Consider the following 18,894-nt stretch of genomic DNA (forward strand, 5'->3'; position numbering starts at 1 on the left):
AACAGGTACAAAGTCATTACTTTCTCATCCTAGAAAAATAATTTGCTGTTTTCAAGCTTTCCCACAGTGATGATAGGTAACTGCTGAGAAACTGATCCCAGCAGGTGCCCTAACAGGTAGACCCCCTGGGAAAAACCAGCTAATTTACACTACACCAGACCTTCATTTAAGAGTGGCTTTTGAATTTTGTGGATTTGGGTTTGTAAACCTTTAAATATTTCAGCATTATAATGATTGTTTTTATTTTGGTAAACCTGCTTTTAGACCCAGGAATGCCTGGCAAGTTTTCTGAAACAACCTATTCTTACCTGTGGGAAGGCAGAAATATCTGCAGAGAGCAGTAGACAGGGCCAGCGTCTCTGACCACTCCCCTGTAAGCATCTTCTAACTACCCAGATGAACCTCACATGAGTACCGAGGATGACTCCTGCCTTTCTTCCTCTTTCTACTTCTTATTCCGGCCTCTTCCCCTAGCTTCATCCCCATGACTGCCCAAAACCCTACCCGTTCTGGTCCAGATGGCAGGTCTTCAGCCCTTGTGTTAGCAAGCCCCATTTTGCTCCAAATCCTTATTAGGTTCACAGTGGCATGCCTACAAATAAACACCCCTATCTCTTGCTAACAACCATCACTACCCACAGCTCTACTTTGATGTTTTCTTATGAGTAACTGTTTTAATCTGGTTACTTGTTGTTTAGTTGCTGAGTCATGTCCGATTCTTTTGGGACCACATGGACTGCAGCCCACCAGGCTCCTTTGTCCATGGGATTTCCCAGGCAAGAATACTGGAGTGGGTTTCCATTTCCTTCTCTGGGGATCTCCCTGACCCAGGGATTGAACCCCTGTCTTCTATGTCTCCTGCATTGGCAGGCAGGTTCCTTGCCACTTTGTCACCAGGGAATATACAGTATTTTTCTTTCTGCATCTGGCTTATTTCACTTAGCATAATGTGCTCCATTGGTTCATCCATGTTGTCACAAATAATAGAATTTCCTTCTTTTTTATGGCTCAGTTCAGTTCAGTTCAGTTGCTCAGTCATGTCCCACTCTTTGTGACCCCATGGACTGCAGCATGCCAGGCTTCCCTGTCCATCACCAATTCTTGGAGATTACTCAGACTCATGTCCATTGAGTTGGTGATGCCATCCAACCATCTCATCCTCTGTCATCCCCTTCTCCTCCTGCATTCAATCTTTCCCACCATCAGGGTCTTTCCAATGAGTCAATTCTATGCATCAGGGGCCAAAGTATTGGAGCTTCAGCTTTAGCATCAGTCCTTCCAATGAACATTCAGGACTGATCTCCTCTGGGATTGACTGGTTTGGTCTCCTTTCAGTCCAAGGGACTCTCAAGAGTCTTCTCCAATACCACAGTTCAAAAGCATCAATTCTTTGGCACTCAGCTTTCTTTATGGTCCAACTCTCACATCCATACATGACCACTGGAAAAACCATAGCTTTGACTAGACGGACTTTTGTTGGTAAAGTAATGTCTCTGCTTTTTAATATGCTATGTTGGTCATATTTTTTCTTCCAAGGAGCAAGAGTCTTTTGATTTCATGGCTGCAGTCACCATCTGCAGTGATTTTGGAGCCCCCCAAAATAAAGTCTCTCACTGTTTCCACTGTTTCCCCATCTATTTGCCATGAAGTAATGGGACCAGATGCCATGATCTTAGTTTTCTGAATGCTGAGTTTTAAGCCAACTTTTTCACTCTCCTCTTTCACTTTCATCAAGAGGCTTCTTGTAGTTCTTCTTTGCTTCCTGCCATAAGGGTGGTGTCATCTGCATATCTGAGGTTACTGATATTTCTCCCGGCAATCTTGATTTCAGCTAGTACTTCATCCAGCCCATCATTTCACATGATGTATTCTTCAGATAAGTTAAATAAGAAGGGTGATAATATACAGCCTTGACATACTCCCTTCTCAATTTGGAACTAGCCCGGTATTCCGTGTTCGGTTCTAACTTGCTTCTTGACCTGCATACAGATTTCTCAGGAGGCAGGTCAGATGGTCTGGTACTTCTATCTCTTGAAGAATTTTGCAGTTTGTTGTGATCCACACAGTCAAAGGCTTTGGCATAGTCAATAAAACAGAAGTAGATGTTATTCTGGAACTCTCTTGGTTTTTCTGTGACCCAGTGGATGTTGGCAATTTGATCTCTGGTTCCTCTGCCTTTTCTAAATCCAACTTGAACGTCTGGAAGTTCTCGGTTCACGTACTGTTGATGCCTGGCTTGGAGAATTTTGAGCATTACTTTGCTAGTGTGTGAGATGAGTGCAATTGTGCAGTAGTTTGAACATTCTTTGGCATTGCCTTTCTTTGGGATTGGAATGAAAAGTGACCTTTTCCAGTCCTGTGGCCACTGCTGAGTTTTCCAAATTTGCTGGCATATTGAATGCAGCAGTTTCACAGCATCATCTTTTTATGGCTAGATAATATTATTAATGCATTATGTTTTTATAACACATTTTTCTGTGTTCATTCATTGGTTAATGAGCAGTTTAGTTGTTTCCGTATCTTGGCTATTGTGAATGGTGCTGCACTGAACATGGCAGTTCAGATATCTGAAGATACAGATTTCATTTCCTTTGGATAAATACTGCAGTTGCTGGATCATACAGTGGTTTTATTTTTAGGTTTTAGAGCGACTTCCATACTGTTCTCCATAGTGACTGTACAAATTTACATTCCCACCAACAGTGTAGGAGGGTTCCCTTTTCTTCACACCCTTGCCAACACTTGTCACCTTTTTGGTAATAATCCTTCTAGTAGGTGTGAGGTGATATAAAGATAGCTTGTGTTGAGTAATATTGAGCAATGTAAGATAGATTTTCCCTCCCTCCCTCCATGCCTTTGTTTAGATGTGAGGATCTTATTGAGTGTTGAGTATCCTCTAAATTGTGGTCACGGCCTTTCCACAGGTATCTCTTTCTCCTATTCCTTCCCACACCCTTCATGTCAGCCAGACTGCTTTATGACTACACCTTTCTTGCCTTTGAAACCTCTTCCAAGACTCCCAGGGCCTCTCATTTTCTGATTCGAATAGCACTGTTATGATACTTCACCTTTCATAAGAAGTATATTCAGAACACTCATGACCCTCGCCTTTCCTAACTTGAAATGTTTGTTCAGACTTTTTTTCTGAGCTGAAGTTTTGTGCAAGGCATGTGTATGTCCTAGAGCTAGCTCTTCAATCATCATTGGAGTGGGTTTCACTCAACTGCTGTTTTTTAAAACACCTTTTAAAAATAACCTCTTTGTAAATTGCTATATGCTATATAAGGTTAAAGAAAATTGAAAGTGAATCAATGAAAACAGTCTTGACCAGCTAGCATCACACAGAAGCCCAATGATGCTGTCTTTGCTGAGCTTATAGACTTGTGACAACTGTTCTTTAAATGTTTGTCCAAATAAAATTACCCCTTATTGGGATTACATAAAGTTTTGATTGTTAAGTCAGCAGGATTTTGCTTTATTTATCCTGTTTTCTCTTCTGTTTTCATTTAGTATTAACTCAAAATTTGATGTTTTTTGAGGGAAGGACACAAATTTGATTCATTAACCACATTACATATAGGTGCTAACTAATTTATTTAATGGTTAAGTGAATTGTCTTATGTTAGTTTTTCCCAAAGCACCTCAAAAATTTATTGAATGAACAAATAAATGTATGAGTATATGAATGATTATAGACTGAGTAAATGAAACTATATAGAATATATCAGTGAACAAAATGTTTTCAAAGAAGAAATTTTCTTTTTTATTCATGGAAAGGCATTTTATTTTAAGTGTAGCACTATGTGCATGTCAGTCCCAACCAAACAAAGTAGAGATTTTCTGAGTACCAGAGAATTATAGCAATCTGACTTGTCAATATAACAAGTTGTTCATTTCTATTTCTCTTGGGCAGGATATGTCAACCTTGGCATTGATGACATTTGGGGTCAGATAATTCTTTGATGTGGGAGTGGACTGTCCTATGCACTGTAGGATGGTTAAAAGAGTCCCAGGGCTCTTCTCACTAGATGCTGGTAGCTTCCACCACCTCTGGCCCCCATTTTGACAACTAAAATTGTCTCCAGAAATTGCCAGGTGTTCACTGGAGGGCAAAATCATCCCAGATGAGAAGCATGGCTATTAAAATCCTTCAGTTCCCCATTTCCTCCTTTCTCTCCAGCTATGTGTTTACTAATATGTTTATCGTTTTTAAACATCTTTCCATTCCTCCAGTGGCTGATTGGATCCTGGTGGCTCTCTCAGTTGTCTAATGTGCATTTGCCATTCCCATCTCTGCTTGAGGACTAGCAGGACCTCATATTTACAACAGACATTGCTTGCCTGTCATCAGCATTTTGGGGTTGAATCAAGCTGTCAGGCTGTGTTATGTTGAAGCTGCCATTGCCAACTTCAGTAAGCAGGAACAACAAAAAATGCCTTCTGACTACTCTAACCAAGAGGTCCTGTTTGACAGATTTAATTCAATCAAATAGATACTGAGGCATTTCCTTAATAAATGACGAGCTCAGCTGTCATTTCTGAGCTGTCTTCTTACTTTTCGACTAGAGAAGGTGTTTGCTTCTTATATGATGGAACCGTTCTTGGTTTTTGTCTCAGAGAGACAGGCTGACTGGCCAAGATAATGGGTAGACAGTTATCTATTATATTAGTCATTATTTACTGTGTAACAAAGAACTCCCTACCCTTAGTGGTTTAAAATAGCAAGCATGTATGATCTCAGTTTCTGTGGGTCAGGAATTCAGGAGCAGCTTAGGCAGGAGATTCTGGTTCACAGTCTTTCCCAAGGTTGCAATCAAGATGTCAGCTATGGCTGCAGTGAGATGAACATTTGATTGAAGCTGGACAGAGGAATTCGTTTCACTCACATGGCTGTTGGCAGGTTGAGTTAGCAGATTGTGGAAAACAAACATAAAAACAAAACAGTTACATTTGAATTTCAGATAAACCACAAATAATTTTGTAGTATAAGTGTGTTACAAGTAATATTTAGAACATACTCAAACTATTATTCATTGTTTATCAGAAATTCAAATTTCTGGCAGTCTTTTTTGCATCTGACAGCCTTATTGGCAGTAGGTCTCACTTTCTTTGCTATGTCTCTCTCCAGGGCTCTTTCTTTTAATGTCTTCATAGCATGGCAACCAGGGGTTCCCTGGTGGCTCAGATGGCAAAGAATCTGCTTTCAATGCAGGAGACCCAGGTTCGATCCTTGGGTCGGGAAAATCCCATGAAGAAGGGAATGGCTACCCACTCCAGTATGCTTGCCTGGAGATTCCCACGGACTGAGGTCCCAAAGAGTCGGACAGGACTTACTGACTAAACAACAACAACAATGGCATGGTGGCCAGTGTTCCTGAGAATGAGTGTCAGAGAGGTGGAAAATACATTGTCTGTTTTGATCTAGCCTCAAAAGTCACATGTCATCATTTCTGTCAATTTCTGTTGGTGACATAGACCAATTCTGATGCTTTAATTGGGGCTTCCCTGGTGGCTCAAGGGTTAAGAATCTGCTTGCAATGCAGAAGCCGCAGGAGACATGGGTTCGATCCCTGGGTCGGGAAGATCCCTTGGAGGAGGAAATGGCAACTCACTCCAGTATTCTTGCCTGGAGAATTCCATGGACAGAGGAACCTGGTGGGCTACAGTCCTTGGGGTCACAAAGAGTCGGACACAAATGAAGCAACCTAGCAGCAGATACTATAATAGAGTGCTGAAGTGCACAGCCCTCAGCAAGGGGCCATTGCTGTGCGCTGGGCAGCCCATACAGCATCACGAGGCAGTAGTTACCACCAGACCCTTAATGGTTGTTCAGCCATTGGTCAGTGCCACAGTGGGCTCCTACCCCAAGCCAGCACCTGTCACTGAGCAAGCAGTAGTGGTCCTGCGCAGCCATTGGTCAGCACCGCACTGGCCCCTCCCCTAAGTGAGCAGCTGTCACGAATGACCGTTGGTGGGCCAACGGTCCGGGGAGTCGTGGTCTGCAGGTGGAGACTGAGGCAAGAGGCAGATCCCAGCCCTCTGAGGGGGCAGTTAGCTCACCTGTCCTCCAGCTGGTGGGAGAGCTGGGGGGACCGGCGGCCCAGGGGACAGGCTGGGCGCTGTGTCTGGAGGGCTCCAGAGCCCTGGCCAAGGCCGCCCACTGGCCGGGCCCAGGCCTTGAGGTGGTGGTGACCTTCTCTCCCACTCCCGTCTCTGCGACCTAATGGCAGCGGCCATCTGCAGGGGTCACAGACTGTGGGTCCTGACTGCCCCCCGATTTCAGGTACCTGAGGAGCCTGGGGACCGGCTGGGCCCTGGGCGCCTGGCTCCCTCAGCGAGGATGGCTAGGCGAGATCTGGGGACCCGGCCCTGAGGGCGCCACCAGCTGATATCTGTCTCCTCAGCCAGGCCTGGCACTGGTTGGGAGGACCCAGCCTGGGTGCTGGGTGAATGCTTTGGGGCAGGGTGACCAGCCGGCGCAGGGACCCCCTCCTCTCAACCAGGACCTGGAGCTCTGAGGGTGAATGTTGAGCCTTGGGACCTTGCCCTTTCTTGTCAGAACAGAGAATAATACTTGTTTGGTGGAGGTTTGCAGGAACTTTGTCACCTGACCTCAAGAACAAAGGATTTGACACCAAGACGTTTGCCCCTCCCTCCCCTTTCCTAGAAAAGGGCTCTGCTGAAAGCTTTTAGGGAGTTGGAGTTTTTAAGGCATGAGCCACCCATCACTTTCCAGGGCCCTGCAGCAAACCTTTCTGTGCTCCGAATTCTGATGTTTTGGTATTGTTTGGTCTCTCTGAGCGTTGGGCACACGGACTGACATTTTGGTAACATTGCAGCATGGGAGGGGTTTATAGAAGGATCTGATCATAGGTACCCTCTTGGAGGCTGGTTCCCTCATCTACATTGTGCAGTTTCGTGGCTAGTAAGATGGTCTCAGTCTCCAAATATTACCCTACTGTGGTAGACCGCATTCTAAAGTAACCCCTAGTGAGTTATGCCTTTGTATCATACCCTCCCCTGGAATGTGGGCAGAAGCTAGGACTTTCTTCTAGCCAAAAGAATATGACAGAGGTAATGAGATGTCACCACCTTGATTAGGTTATGTTATATGGTCAAGGAGATGAGATTTTATTTGAAAAATTCTTTTGCATTGCCTGAGCCCTTCTTAGCCTGCTAAAATGAGAGACTCTCCCTTGCTGGCCTTGAGGAAGCTGCCCTGTTGAGATGTCAGCTAGAGAGTGTGTGACAGGGAAGGTGGATGTGCTTTAGGAGTAGAAAGAAAGTGGCCCTTGGATGACAGTCAGCAAGAAAGTGGAGATCTCTCACCAGCCCAGGTTGGATGCATGAGACAAGTGCTCAGGGCTGGTGCACTGGGAAGACCCAGAGGGATGGGATGGGGAGGGAGGCGGGAGGGGGTATCGGGATGGGGAACACATGTGAATCCATGGCTGATTCATGTCAATGTATGGCCAAAACCACTACGATACTGTAAAGTAATTAGCCTCCAACTAATAAAAATAAATGAAAAAAAAAAGTGGAGATCTCAGTCCTACAGTGGCAAGGGACTAAATTCACCCAAGAGCTGTGTGAGCTTGGGAGCAGATCCTGGGTCTACTGGGAGAAATACATCCCTGGTGACACGTTGATTTATGCCTTGATCATGAGACCCCAGAGCAGAGGACATGGCTAAACTGGACTTGTGATGCACAAAATCTCTGAGAGAATAAATGTGTGTTGTTTTAAGCTGCTAAATGTGTGGTAATTTGTTACAAAGCAGTAGAGCACTAGTTCATCCTTTCTGTCTTTTGTGCTGCGTTAGGGCTGACAGTCTACCTTCGGGAGAGTATTATTAAATCTTACTCCCTTTACATGCCCTCTATTAAACAGCGTGCACTTTCATAATGTGCCTGAAAAGAGATAGAAAGCCAATTTGCAAAAACTTGATTCAACAAGTAGTTGTAATTAAATGTGGAGAGTTGTTAAGATAAGTGAACAACAGAGGGACTTTGAACACACACAGGGTTAGTTAAAATAAGAGGAATTCAGGAAAGGGCTTCTGGAGGAAGGGGTTTTAAAAGTTGGAAGAGCAAATTATTTAGGCAGAAAGAAGAGATGCAAAATATGAAGGCAGAGAATTTTTCAAAAGTATACACTATTGTGATATGACAGAAAAAGTACACAAATCCTGTGTGTGGCTTGACAAAGTTTCACAAAGTGACCACCCATGCAACTATCACTCTGCTCAGCAAACAGTACGCCCTGCCTCTGAGGAGCAACCCCCCTTGCTCTGCCCACCCCCTTCCCCATCCCATTCCAGAAAGTAATCTGCCCTCTTTCTCTGCAAGGGTAATCTGGTCTTGACTCATAATACCATAGTTTAGCTTTGATTGTTTTTGTACTTTGTATACTTAGACTAATATAGCCTGTGGTCTTTCTTCTGTACCCGAGTTTCCCCCCAGTTTTGTTTGTGAGGTCCATTCCTGTTGTTGCATGTAGCTGTGGTTACTTCTTTCTCATGGCTGTGGATTATTCCCCTTTCAAGAAGAGGCCGCTTTTATTCATGCTTATCTGGGTGATATGAGTTGTTTGCCATTTGGAGCTGTTAGACGCATAGTGCTGCAATGAACATCCTTGTGCAGGGCTTTGGTGAACTACAACATGTGTTGAGTAAATACTCAGCAGTGGGTTTGGGTCATAGGATAAAGGCTTTGAACTTTTGAAGTCAAGGAGTGGGACTTCTAATGTGGCTTACAGGCTACAAAGCAATATAACACCAGCCTACCTTTCCAAACTTGGTTTAGACTACCCTCTGAAATATAGCTATTCAGAGGAGAGGATAATCTAAAGAGATGTCAGAAGGGGAACCCAGTGCTAGATTGCTCCCTGTCCTGCAAGCCAGGTTTGAATTCGACTTTATTCCAAGGAACAATTTAAAGGCTTAGAGTCAGTGAAAGCTCAAAATTAATTTAAAATATATCTTCCTGGCTAAGTTTTAGAGAATGAATTGAAAGGAAGCAAGTCTGGTATGGGCAGACAAATTGACTATTTTAATAATTGTGAACCACAAAAATGTTTGATCTTGCGTTTATTGAGTCTGGTGTTGATGTTTTCTGGTAAAGGACTTTGCATTTAATCATTGATTTTTCCTGGATCAGCCAGAAGACTTAGCTGGCATTTTTCATGAAAGAATGGGGAGGTTCGTGGAGCTGCTGGTTTGCTTTCGTCGAGTATCACACATTCTTATAGTAGGCAGACATTCTGCAAATGCTACTGTAAAGAACACAGAAAAAGCCTGAGGGCCACTGTCCAAGTGCCTGTGACCATGATTCCAATACGTTAGTAATGGAAATGCAGGCCTATGCTTGGGCAAAGAGGGCATCCTGTATTCTCTCTGGTTAGACCTGTGTCTCCTCCATGCACTGAGACAGTTCCATCTAAAGTGGTACTTTCCTCATGTTATGATTAGACTTCCCCCAGTGTGCTCTATTTATTCACCCCTACCCAGGGTTACCCATTATGTCTACACTATGCACAGCTTTAGAGTGCCTCCTTCTTCACTCTTTTAGTACATGCCTGTCCTTACCAGCAAGGATCATAGCTGTCTGAAACCTGTTTCATGTCTATTCCCCATGTATCCACTATCCACCCATCATCACCCTCCACTCATTTCCCCCAGTCTGTCATAGTTTTTCTCTCCACCATTCACTAAATCCCATCCACTCTATCTCAGAAAACCCTTTCAAGACCAATTTTTGCTTTCCACACCTACTGCTGACTTTCTACTCCTTTTTTCATGCACTCACCTTCTCTTGAATGACTTGGACACAATGACTCCAGATGACTTCCTTGCCCAGGCTCCCTACCTTACTTCATTTTTTTTTTTCTTATGTCAAGAAAATGTCTTTTGGACACTTTCCTTTCACCTACACCACAATCAGGATTCACTTTTAGAGTTTCTGAGACTGTTACTGCCCATTCTATAAAACCTATGGTCACTATTCAGAAAAGTGAAGAGATACATGATGAACTGAAAATAGACTTACTTTCCTTGGGGCTCGTCAAAGGAGGCAATTGTTTCTTAGCAATTCGAAAAGTTCGGTCTTTGCCCAGATGTCAAAATCATGCTGCTAATCCATTGTCTACACACCTTCCCCCAGTCTGTGAAGGCTTAAAGTATCAGGACTCCCTTCAAACCTGTTCCTGGTGTTATCACTTAACCTGGGTAACAATACCATCTTGTACCAGCACTGTGTCCCCAACTCCTTCTGATCTCTCACCCTGCACCCAATCATGAACTGCTCCCCATTCTGTTTCAAAAGCTTATATCATAAAAAGCTTAGCTTTTTTACTTCTTCTGCCATGCTTTAATCCAGACCCTTATCATCTCTGGAATCATCTGCAACTGACCTCCCTGTCACCACTCCCCCCTTCTGTAATATTTACAATTATCTGGACTCTTCCACAAATACTAAACTGCTATGTTACTCTTTAAAACTTTTGAAGATTACCTCTGTAACAATACATATATTTTATGTCTATTATATTCATTGTACAGATATACTGTGCTGTGCTGGGCTTCGTCACTCAGTCATGTCCGACTCTTTGCGACACTATGGACTGTAACCCACCAGGCTCCTCTGTTCGTGGGGATTCTCCAGGCAAGAATACTGGAGTGGGTTGCCATGCCTTCCTCCAGGGGATCTTCCCAACCCAGGGATTGAACCCAGGTCTCCTGCATTGCAGGTGGGTTCTTTACTGTCTGAGCCACCAGGAGAGCCTGTGAATACTGGAGTGGGTAACCCATCCCTTCTTCAGGGGAACTTCCTGGCCCAGGAATCAAACCAGGGTCTCCTGCATTGCAGGCAGATTTTTTTTTTTTTACCAGCTGAGCTATCAGGGAAACCCCGTATAGATATACTACATTTTGTTTATCCATATATTCGTAAATGAACATTTCAGTTGTTTCTAGATTTGAGGGATTATGAATAGTGTTGCTATGAATACTTGTGCTCAAGTTTTTGTTTTAATACCTGCTCTCGGTTCTTTTGGGTCTATATTAATACCTGGGAGTAGAATTGCTGAGTTGTATCATAACTCTGTGTTTAACTTCTTGAGTAACTACCGCAGGGGCTTCATTGTTTTACATTCCCCTCAGGGAGGTATTGATCTCAGCGAGGCAGCAGCAAGCAGTGGCATGGAGTGAGATCTTAATTCCCTGCCCAGGAATTGAACCTGGGTAGCCTGGATGAGACCCAGGAATCCTAGCCACCAGACCAGCAAGGGCTAGAGGCTAGAAACTAATTTTCCCTGGATCTTTGCCTCCAGTGAAAAATGCGTGGAGGCAGAAACTGTAAATGCAGGTACAAAGTTTATTATTAGAGATATAGCACAGCAACAAGTGGGAGAGTACCTAGAGAAACAGCTTAGTTGAGATAGAAGCAAGGCAGAGATGCTCACTGGGAGAGAAAGGGTGTGGGTGTCCCCCTTAGTGAGGAAGAGTGCAGTGAAGAGATGGTTAAGTCATTTATATTGGGCAGTTCTTCCGGGTTTTGTCTTCTTTCAGGCCAATGATCTGGTTTCTTTTTCCACACCTGACCTACCCTGGGACCCTCCCGTGGGATGTGCATGCACCCCTCAGCCAAGATGGATCTCAAAGTGAAGGCTTCTGAGATAAGCAAGACTCATTATGGCCTCAAGTTATCTCTTGACTGTTGACCCACAAAGAGCCTTTCTGCACATGTGTAATGTCTCCCTTGTCCCAAAAGAACGGGGGAGCAGAGATCCCTTAATCATTTACTCAAACAGGATTTTGCCCCTCTTTGTCCTTGCCGTGACTGTTACCTTAAGGTGTTTACAACAGACAACCACTAGCTATTTACCCTGTTTCTGTTGTTACTTCCATTTTGGAGAGCAAACAGGAGGCTGATTGTAAATGCCTCAGTTGGAGCCCACCTATCTCTTGCCTCAGGAAATGCAAACCGGAGGCTGCTTGTAAATGTCTAACCTGGAGCCCAGCAGCAAATGGCACCATAAAGAAAGTGAAAAGACATGGCTTTCCAGGTGGCTCAGCGGTAAAGAATCCGCCTGCGATGCAGGAGACGCCATATGTTCCATCCCTGGGTCGGAGGATCCCCTGGAGGAGGGCATGGCAACCCACTCCAATATTCTTGCCTTGGGGAATCCCCTGGACAGAGGAGCCTGGCGGGCCACAGTCCACAGGGTCTCACAGGATCAGACATGACTGAAGTGACCGAGTGCGTGCAATGTGGAGCCCATCTATTTCCTGCATCAGTATGACAGTTCTAATATATCTACATCATTGTCATCTCTACATCTAATATTGCTAGCTGTTATTTTCTGTTTATTTTTTTATTGTAGCCATTCTAGTACATGTGAAATGGTATCTCACTTTGGTTTTGACTTGCATTTCCTTAATGATTAATGCCATTGAGCATCTTTTCATGTGTTTATTGGCTTTTTGTACATCTTTTTTGAAGAAATGTCTCTTCAAGCCCTTTGCCCATTTACACATAGATTTATCTTTTTTTGTTGCTGTGTTTTAAGAGTTCTCTCTATATTCTGGATATGAAACCCTTATCAGATACATGATTTGCAAATATTTTCTCCCATTCTGTAAGTTGTCTTTCACTTTCTTTATTTTTTAAAAAATTTTTGGCTGCGTTGGGTCTTTGCTTCTGTGCATGGACTTTCTCTAGTTGTGATGAGCAGGGGCTACTCTTCATTGTGGTGCAGGGTATCTCATTGTGGGCTCTAGAACATGGGCTCAGTTGTAGCACACAGACTAGTTGCCCTGTGGCATGTGGAATATTTCTGGACCAGAGATCAAACCCATGTTCCCTGCATTGGCAGGCAGATTCTTTACCACTGCACCACCAGGGAAATCCTGTCTTTTTACTTTCTTTACAGTGCCATTTGCTGCACAGAAGTTCTCAATTTTGATGAAGTCCAATTAATCTATTTTTTCTTTTGTCATTTGTGTTTTTGTTATCATAACTAAGAATATATTGCCAAATCCAAGGTCAGACCTACTTTTAATTTCCATTCCCCACCAAGAACCTTCATCCTGTAGATTGATTAACCAAAGTGAATCTCTAATGAGTCCTTGGACATGCAGCTTCCTTTACCTGGCAAACCTTTTCTTTTCCTTCCAGATCCAATTCAAATATCACCTTAGTGAATTCTCAGTGTCCTCAAGGAATGATGCTTTTTCAAATACCCGCCTCCTTCAGGCACTGATCCTGTCTGTGTATTCACCTGGTGTGTAAATTTATCTGCATCTTTTTCTTCGTTTAAGGTTATGGTGCTTTGAGCACAAGGATGAATTTTGTTGTGCTCTGAAGGCTATCAGTTCAGTTCAGTTGCTCAGTGGTATTTGACTCTTTGCAACTCCATGGACTGCAGCACGCCAGCCCTCCATGTCCATCACCAACACAGAGCTTGCTCAAACTCATGTCCATTGAGTCGGTGATGCCATCCACCCATCTCATCCTCTGTCGCCCCCTTCTGCTCCTGCCTTCAATCTTTCCCAGCATCAGGGTCTTTTCCAATGAGTCAGTTCTTCGCATGAGGTGGCTGAAATGTTGGAGCTTCAGCTTTAGCATCAGTCCTTCCAATAAACATTCAGGACTGACCTCCTCTAGGATTGACTGGTTGGATCTTCTTGCAGTCCAAGGGACTCTCAAGAGTCTTCTCCAACACCACAGTTCAAAAACATCAATTCTTTGGCGTTCAGCTTTCTTTATGGTTCAACTCTCACATCCATACATGATGACTGGAAAAACCATATCTTTGACTAGATGGGACCTTTGTCAGCAAGGTAGTGTCTCTACTTTTTAATATGCTGTCTAGGTTGCTCATAACTTTGCTTCCAAGGAGCAAGTGTATTTTAATTTCATGGCTGCACTCACCATCTGCAGTGATTTTGGAACCCAAGAAAATAGTCTGTCACTATTTCCATTGTTTCCCCATCTATTTGCCGTGAAGTGATGGGACCGGATGCCATGATCATTGTTTTTTGAATGTTGAGTTTTAAGCCAGCTTTTTCACTCTCTTCTTTTACTTTCATCAAGAGGCTTTTTAGTTCCTCTTCGCTTTCTGCCATAAGGGTGGTGTCATCTGCATATCTGAGATTATTGATATTTGTCCCGGCAATCTTGATTTTAGCTAGTGCTTCATCCAGTCTGGCATACCCTTAGTAAATGCTCAATTTGTGGAATGAATGGATGAATGAGCATTTATGAGAAATAACACATTCTCTTGTCATATAGTTTTAAAAGCCATATAAAATCTATACATTTTGTGGAAAGGGGAGACAAAATTCCCACTGAAAGGGTCAGATAGATACAAAACTGATTGGATATGTGGCATTATCATTTGTTATTGAACACCCAGCAAGGTCTTCTCAGCTCACCTACTTTCTGTGGTCGTTTTTGGAGATTCCCCCAATTTTCTAAGGCTCCTTATGACTCTCTTTACATGAAAAGTCAGGAGAAGGGAATCTCACAAGAGATCTAACCTGTGCTTCATATTTCTTTTTTTTATTTTATTTTTCAGTGTCTATAATCAACTTTATTTTAATATAATCTAAACACATATCATTTAGAAAATACCAAGAAAAATTTATGTACAAGAGTTGATGCTATCACATTTGGACAAAGCTGGCAAGTTCCTGCTACGAGCATATCCCAGGAGATACCACCAAGGAAACCTAATATATTGGAATAGATGTTGTGGCATTTGGCCCACAGTTTGATAGCCCTCAGAGTTAACCTGAAGTTGTCAATGTTTGATACTAGATGTAAAACATCTCATAAAACCATTTCATTGATTTGCAACAAAATCAAAACCCTGCAATCATTAAGACTTCTTATACACATGTAAATTTTTAAGCAGTCTGTCATGTTTTAAGTCCAAGTTTCCTGGAATAGTCTGCAGTGCTAATCTTGCAAACAAAATATCAATCTCTATCCCATCTAACAGTTTGATAACTGGTACAAATGCCTCTTCAACAGCTCTTAAATCGTTTACTTCTCCCTGTAACTTCTACTTATCATAGAATGAGGTGAAAAAGTCACTTCAGTCAACATGTCTTGGTGCAACACACAATGCATCGATATTGGCATTTTTTTGTATGCACTCCTAATCTGTAAGATCCAGATGTAAGCATTTCCCCATCAGCATGTTCAGTTACAGATTGCGGAAGATTCTTGCTTTCGCCGATTTCTCGTATCCAGTCTTTCACCAGGTTAATTTTCCCAAAATTAAAATCCTGCACTGAAGTTCCTCTTTCTCTTCAAAAACCCCAAAGGGCTTCAGAGTCTCCACTAGTTTCTGTGTAAGTAGGCAGTTAGTCTCCTTGGGGGCTGCTAAGCGGGAGGGGGAAGAAATGCCACAGTGCTTCTGTGGTGGGTGTTTGCTGAGATCCCTGCTTTGTAACTGCAAACAGCTTTGTCTCAGCCGGCACCGCCCGGCCGTACTCTGCCCTCCTCGCCTGCAGCCGCCCCCTACTCTGGGCAGGATCCACTGAGATGGGAAGGAGGGGCGTCCGCTGCCTCAGCCCTGGTCCAGCCTCACTCCTGCTCCGGCCTAGAGTATTTTTATTTAAAAATAAAAGTTTTAATTTTAAAATTTTCTAGTTGCCTTTTTACTAGAGGCACTATAATGTATTATTCAATCCGGAACACTTAAAAAATTATATATAACTCACATATACATAAAATATAGACATCTTAAGTGGATAGGTTATGAATGTTTACATATGGATGGGTGCATCTAAGTAACTGACACCAAAAAAAAGGTAAGCTCACCTAATTACGCTGAGACAAGAGGCATCATCAGGACTGATTGCTTCCCTGTGAATAGATTCTTTGGGGCAAGAATATTGTCAGTGACAACACGTTTCTGCTTGTACCATGCCTGGTGATAATAAGGTTGAATATCTGGTTGAGGTGTACATGACCAAATTGCAACTGTTGCCTATAAGATCTGTCTTGTCCAATGTAGAAATTTACTTGAGGCATTTTCAAGCAAATTAATTCCATTCGGTGACTTAGTATTTTTAAATGTCCCCATCTCCTTTATCCTCTGCTCCCTTAGGGCTGGGCATCTTTGGAGAGACAGTCACTTCGGCTTGTGTTTCCCATCAGTTCACAGGCTTTCTTTCTTCACGTGACCTTGTACGCAGGCTGTGCACCCTGGAAGCCAGATGCATGGAGAGAGTGGAGTGGCCCCACTATCTAAAGTCTAAAGTCACCGTGGAGTTGATTGTAGTCACTTCTCTATCATTAATTATAATCATAGCTGTACCCTTTTCCTGCTGTTATGATCTCACTGCAGGCTTTTTGTTAATACTTTATTCCTGTGTACACACTCAGGGCACAGCATATTGTCTTCCAGGTGTGGGGGTGGAAAATCACCAGAAGGTATCAGGAAGAGTGCAGACACCCTCCTTCGCTTTCCAGGCACCCAGGCCTGCCCGGCATGAAACTGTAAATGAACCCAGCCATCTGTGTTAGCTGGGAGACTTCTCCCGTGGACTACGCACCACCGGACCTCACAAGTCTCTTGTGAGTGTACTGGCTCCGTCTTCACGGCCCTGGTTGTCATCCTGCTCCAGGCGGCAAACACAGCTGCTGAGTCGGGGGCAGAAGTTGATACAACTCCCTCAAGAGGTGGAGGAGCTCCCTCAAGGGCAGGTGGCCCCTCTGCAGGAGGAGCAGCTCCTTCAGAGCATTCCAGTGGTAGCTCCCCCTTTTCTATCTTTATCCTTTTCGATAGTGACAGGATCCTGGCCTCCTGTGCCGTGGCAGGAAAGTTTTTTTGATGAGGGTAAGCATATTCACAGAGTTGTTTATATCCGTCTAGTTTCGGGCCTTTGGTGCTCAGTTTTAGCTGCTGGCACCAAGCTCGAATGACGTCCCTGTGGACCAGGTTGACAGGCGGCAGGACAGAAGGAAGAGGGTGGATGGGGATCCGCGTCGGTGTCCTCGGAGGTTTCACACCGTCACAACGTTGTGATGTGTCTCCTGGACTGCAGGCTGTGCTATTTTTTGTATCTCTTTTTCTTTTGGTCCCCTGTGCTGAGTTTTTTGCTATCTCTGCTTCAGCAGAAGTACCCAGTCCCTCTTCAGCTTCTACTGATGTAAGCCTGCAACTCATATGTTCTCAGAGTTGTTCTGGAAGGTTTTTTTCCCCTTAACCTGTGCTTCATATTTCTAAAGAGGTAGTCCACATCTTATTTAATTTAAAGCTAGGGACATGCTATCAATAAGGGTTAAAAAGTTAGTCATGGGATTCAGGAACTGTTTCACAGAAGTATATAAAAAATGAGTGCTGTTCAGCTGGCTGAATTTTAATATATTTCCTGATTTCAAACATAGTTGTAATAAGACATAAGACTAACTTTACCTTTGCTTCTTATTTCTTTCTCCTTTTGTTTCTCTTCAGTATCTCATGCTCTCTCTTATTCTCCCCTTTTGTGCTAGTATTGGGGTAATTAGATTATGCTGTTAATAGAACATCATTTTGTGGACTTCCGGTTTTTGTAGTTCGTGATGTTGGGAACGTTACCTTTCAGAGGAGCAAGATCTCCCCATATACATTGATAGAGCTCTTCTTAGATTGAGATGACATGTAGCCCAGACTTTATACTTGGGCAGCCATGACTTCACAGAGAAGCTCTACCCTATGTGGTACTAAACTCAGCTCCTTGTGAAGTAGTATACATGCTCATGTGCAGCTGTGGCAGTGTAACCCTTGTGGTATCTTCCATTGTTCTACACAATTCTGCTAATTCACAAAAGCCCTTACATCTCTCTAAGGGGACTGGAGAATGACAGGTCACTCTCTAGCCATGGTAACAATCAAACCTCAGAATAGGATCAGTTTTATTCATCACTAATTACTCTCTGAAGAGCAGCCAATCGGCAACAATCTCACACTTTGACAGCCAGCTGATGGAAAGCTGCTGATTCTTCACATTTCTGAGGCTGACCACTCCTGTCTCTTTGACAAATGTAACCTGGACAAACCCATCCCCTAAATCAGCAGTTTATTTTTCTCAGGGAGACTCTACCTGACTAGTAAAACTCCCCCTTACTTATGTAAGAAAGAAATTCAGGCTTTTGGTTTCAGAAATTGTGTGATAGTCTTATCCTTTGTCAGTTTTCCATTGTGTCTTGAATGTCTGCCTATGCCAGTATTACAGAGTACTATCTATATAGGAAAAGGAGTACGTCAAGGCTGTATATTGTCACCCTGCTTATTTAACTTATATACAGAGTACATCATGAGAAACGCTGGGCTGGAAGAAGCACAAGCTGGAATCAAGATTGCCAGGAGAAATATCAATAACCTCAGATACTCAGATGACACCACCCTTATGGCAGAAAGTGAAGAGGAACTAAAAAGCCTCTTGATGAAAGTGAAAGAGGAGAGTGAAAAAGTTAGCTTAAAGCTCAACATTCAGAAAACTAAGATCATGGCATCTGGTCCTATCACTTCATGGGAAATAGATGGGGAAACAGTGGAAACAGTAGCTTACTTTATTTTTTTTGGGCTCCAAAATCACTGCAGATGGTGATTGCAACCATGAAATTAAAAGACGCTTACTCCTTGGAAGGTAAGTTATGACCAACCTAGATAGCATATTAAAAAGCAGAGACATTACTTTGCCAACAAAGGTCTGTCTGGTCAAGGCTATGGTTTTTCCAGTGGTCATGTATGGATGTGACAGTTGGACTGTGAAGAAAGCTGAGCACCGAAAAATTGATGCTTTTGAACTGTGGTGTTGGAGAAGACCCTCGAGAGTCCCTTGGACTGCAAGGAGATCCAACCGGTCCATCCTAAAGGATATCAGTCCTGGGTATTCAT

The 18,894-nt window shown here is 43.3% G+C and overlaps 2 protein-coding genes and 1 pseudogene across 4 annotated transcripts in view; 1 reads left to right on the top strand and 2 right to left on the bottom strand.

Moving 5' to 3' along the window:
• The window catches only part of FANCB (FA complementation group B), a 346,913-nt gene that overhangs the window by 100,262 nt on the left and 227,757 nt on the right, over positions 1-18,894 (top strand). The window lies entirely within an intron of this gene.
• Positions 14,619-16,095, bottom strand: LOC133052901 (poly(A) polymerase alpha-like; annotated as a pseudogene).
• Positions 16,351-17,181, bottom strand: LOC133052001 (developmental pluripotency-associated protein 4-like). Its single transcript, XM_061136719.1, has one exon. It carries the CDS (start codon positions 17,179-17,181, stop codon positions 16,351-16,353), a length of 831 nt encoding a protein of 276 aa, XP_060992702.1.

The sequence above is a fragment of the Dama dama genome, chromosome X (genome assembly GCF_033118175.1).
Source record: "Dama dama isolate Ldn47 chromosome X, ASM3311817v1, whole genome shotgun sequence".
Lineage (NCBI taxonomy): Eukaryota > Metazoa > Chordata > Mammalia > Artiodactyla > Cervidae > Dama > Dama dama.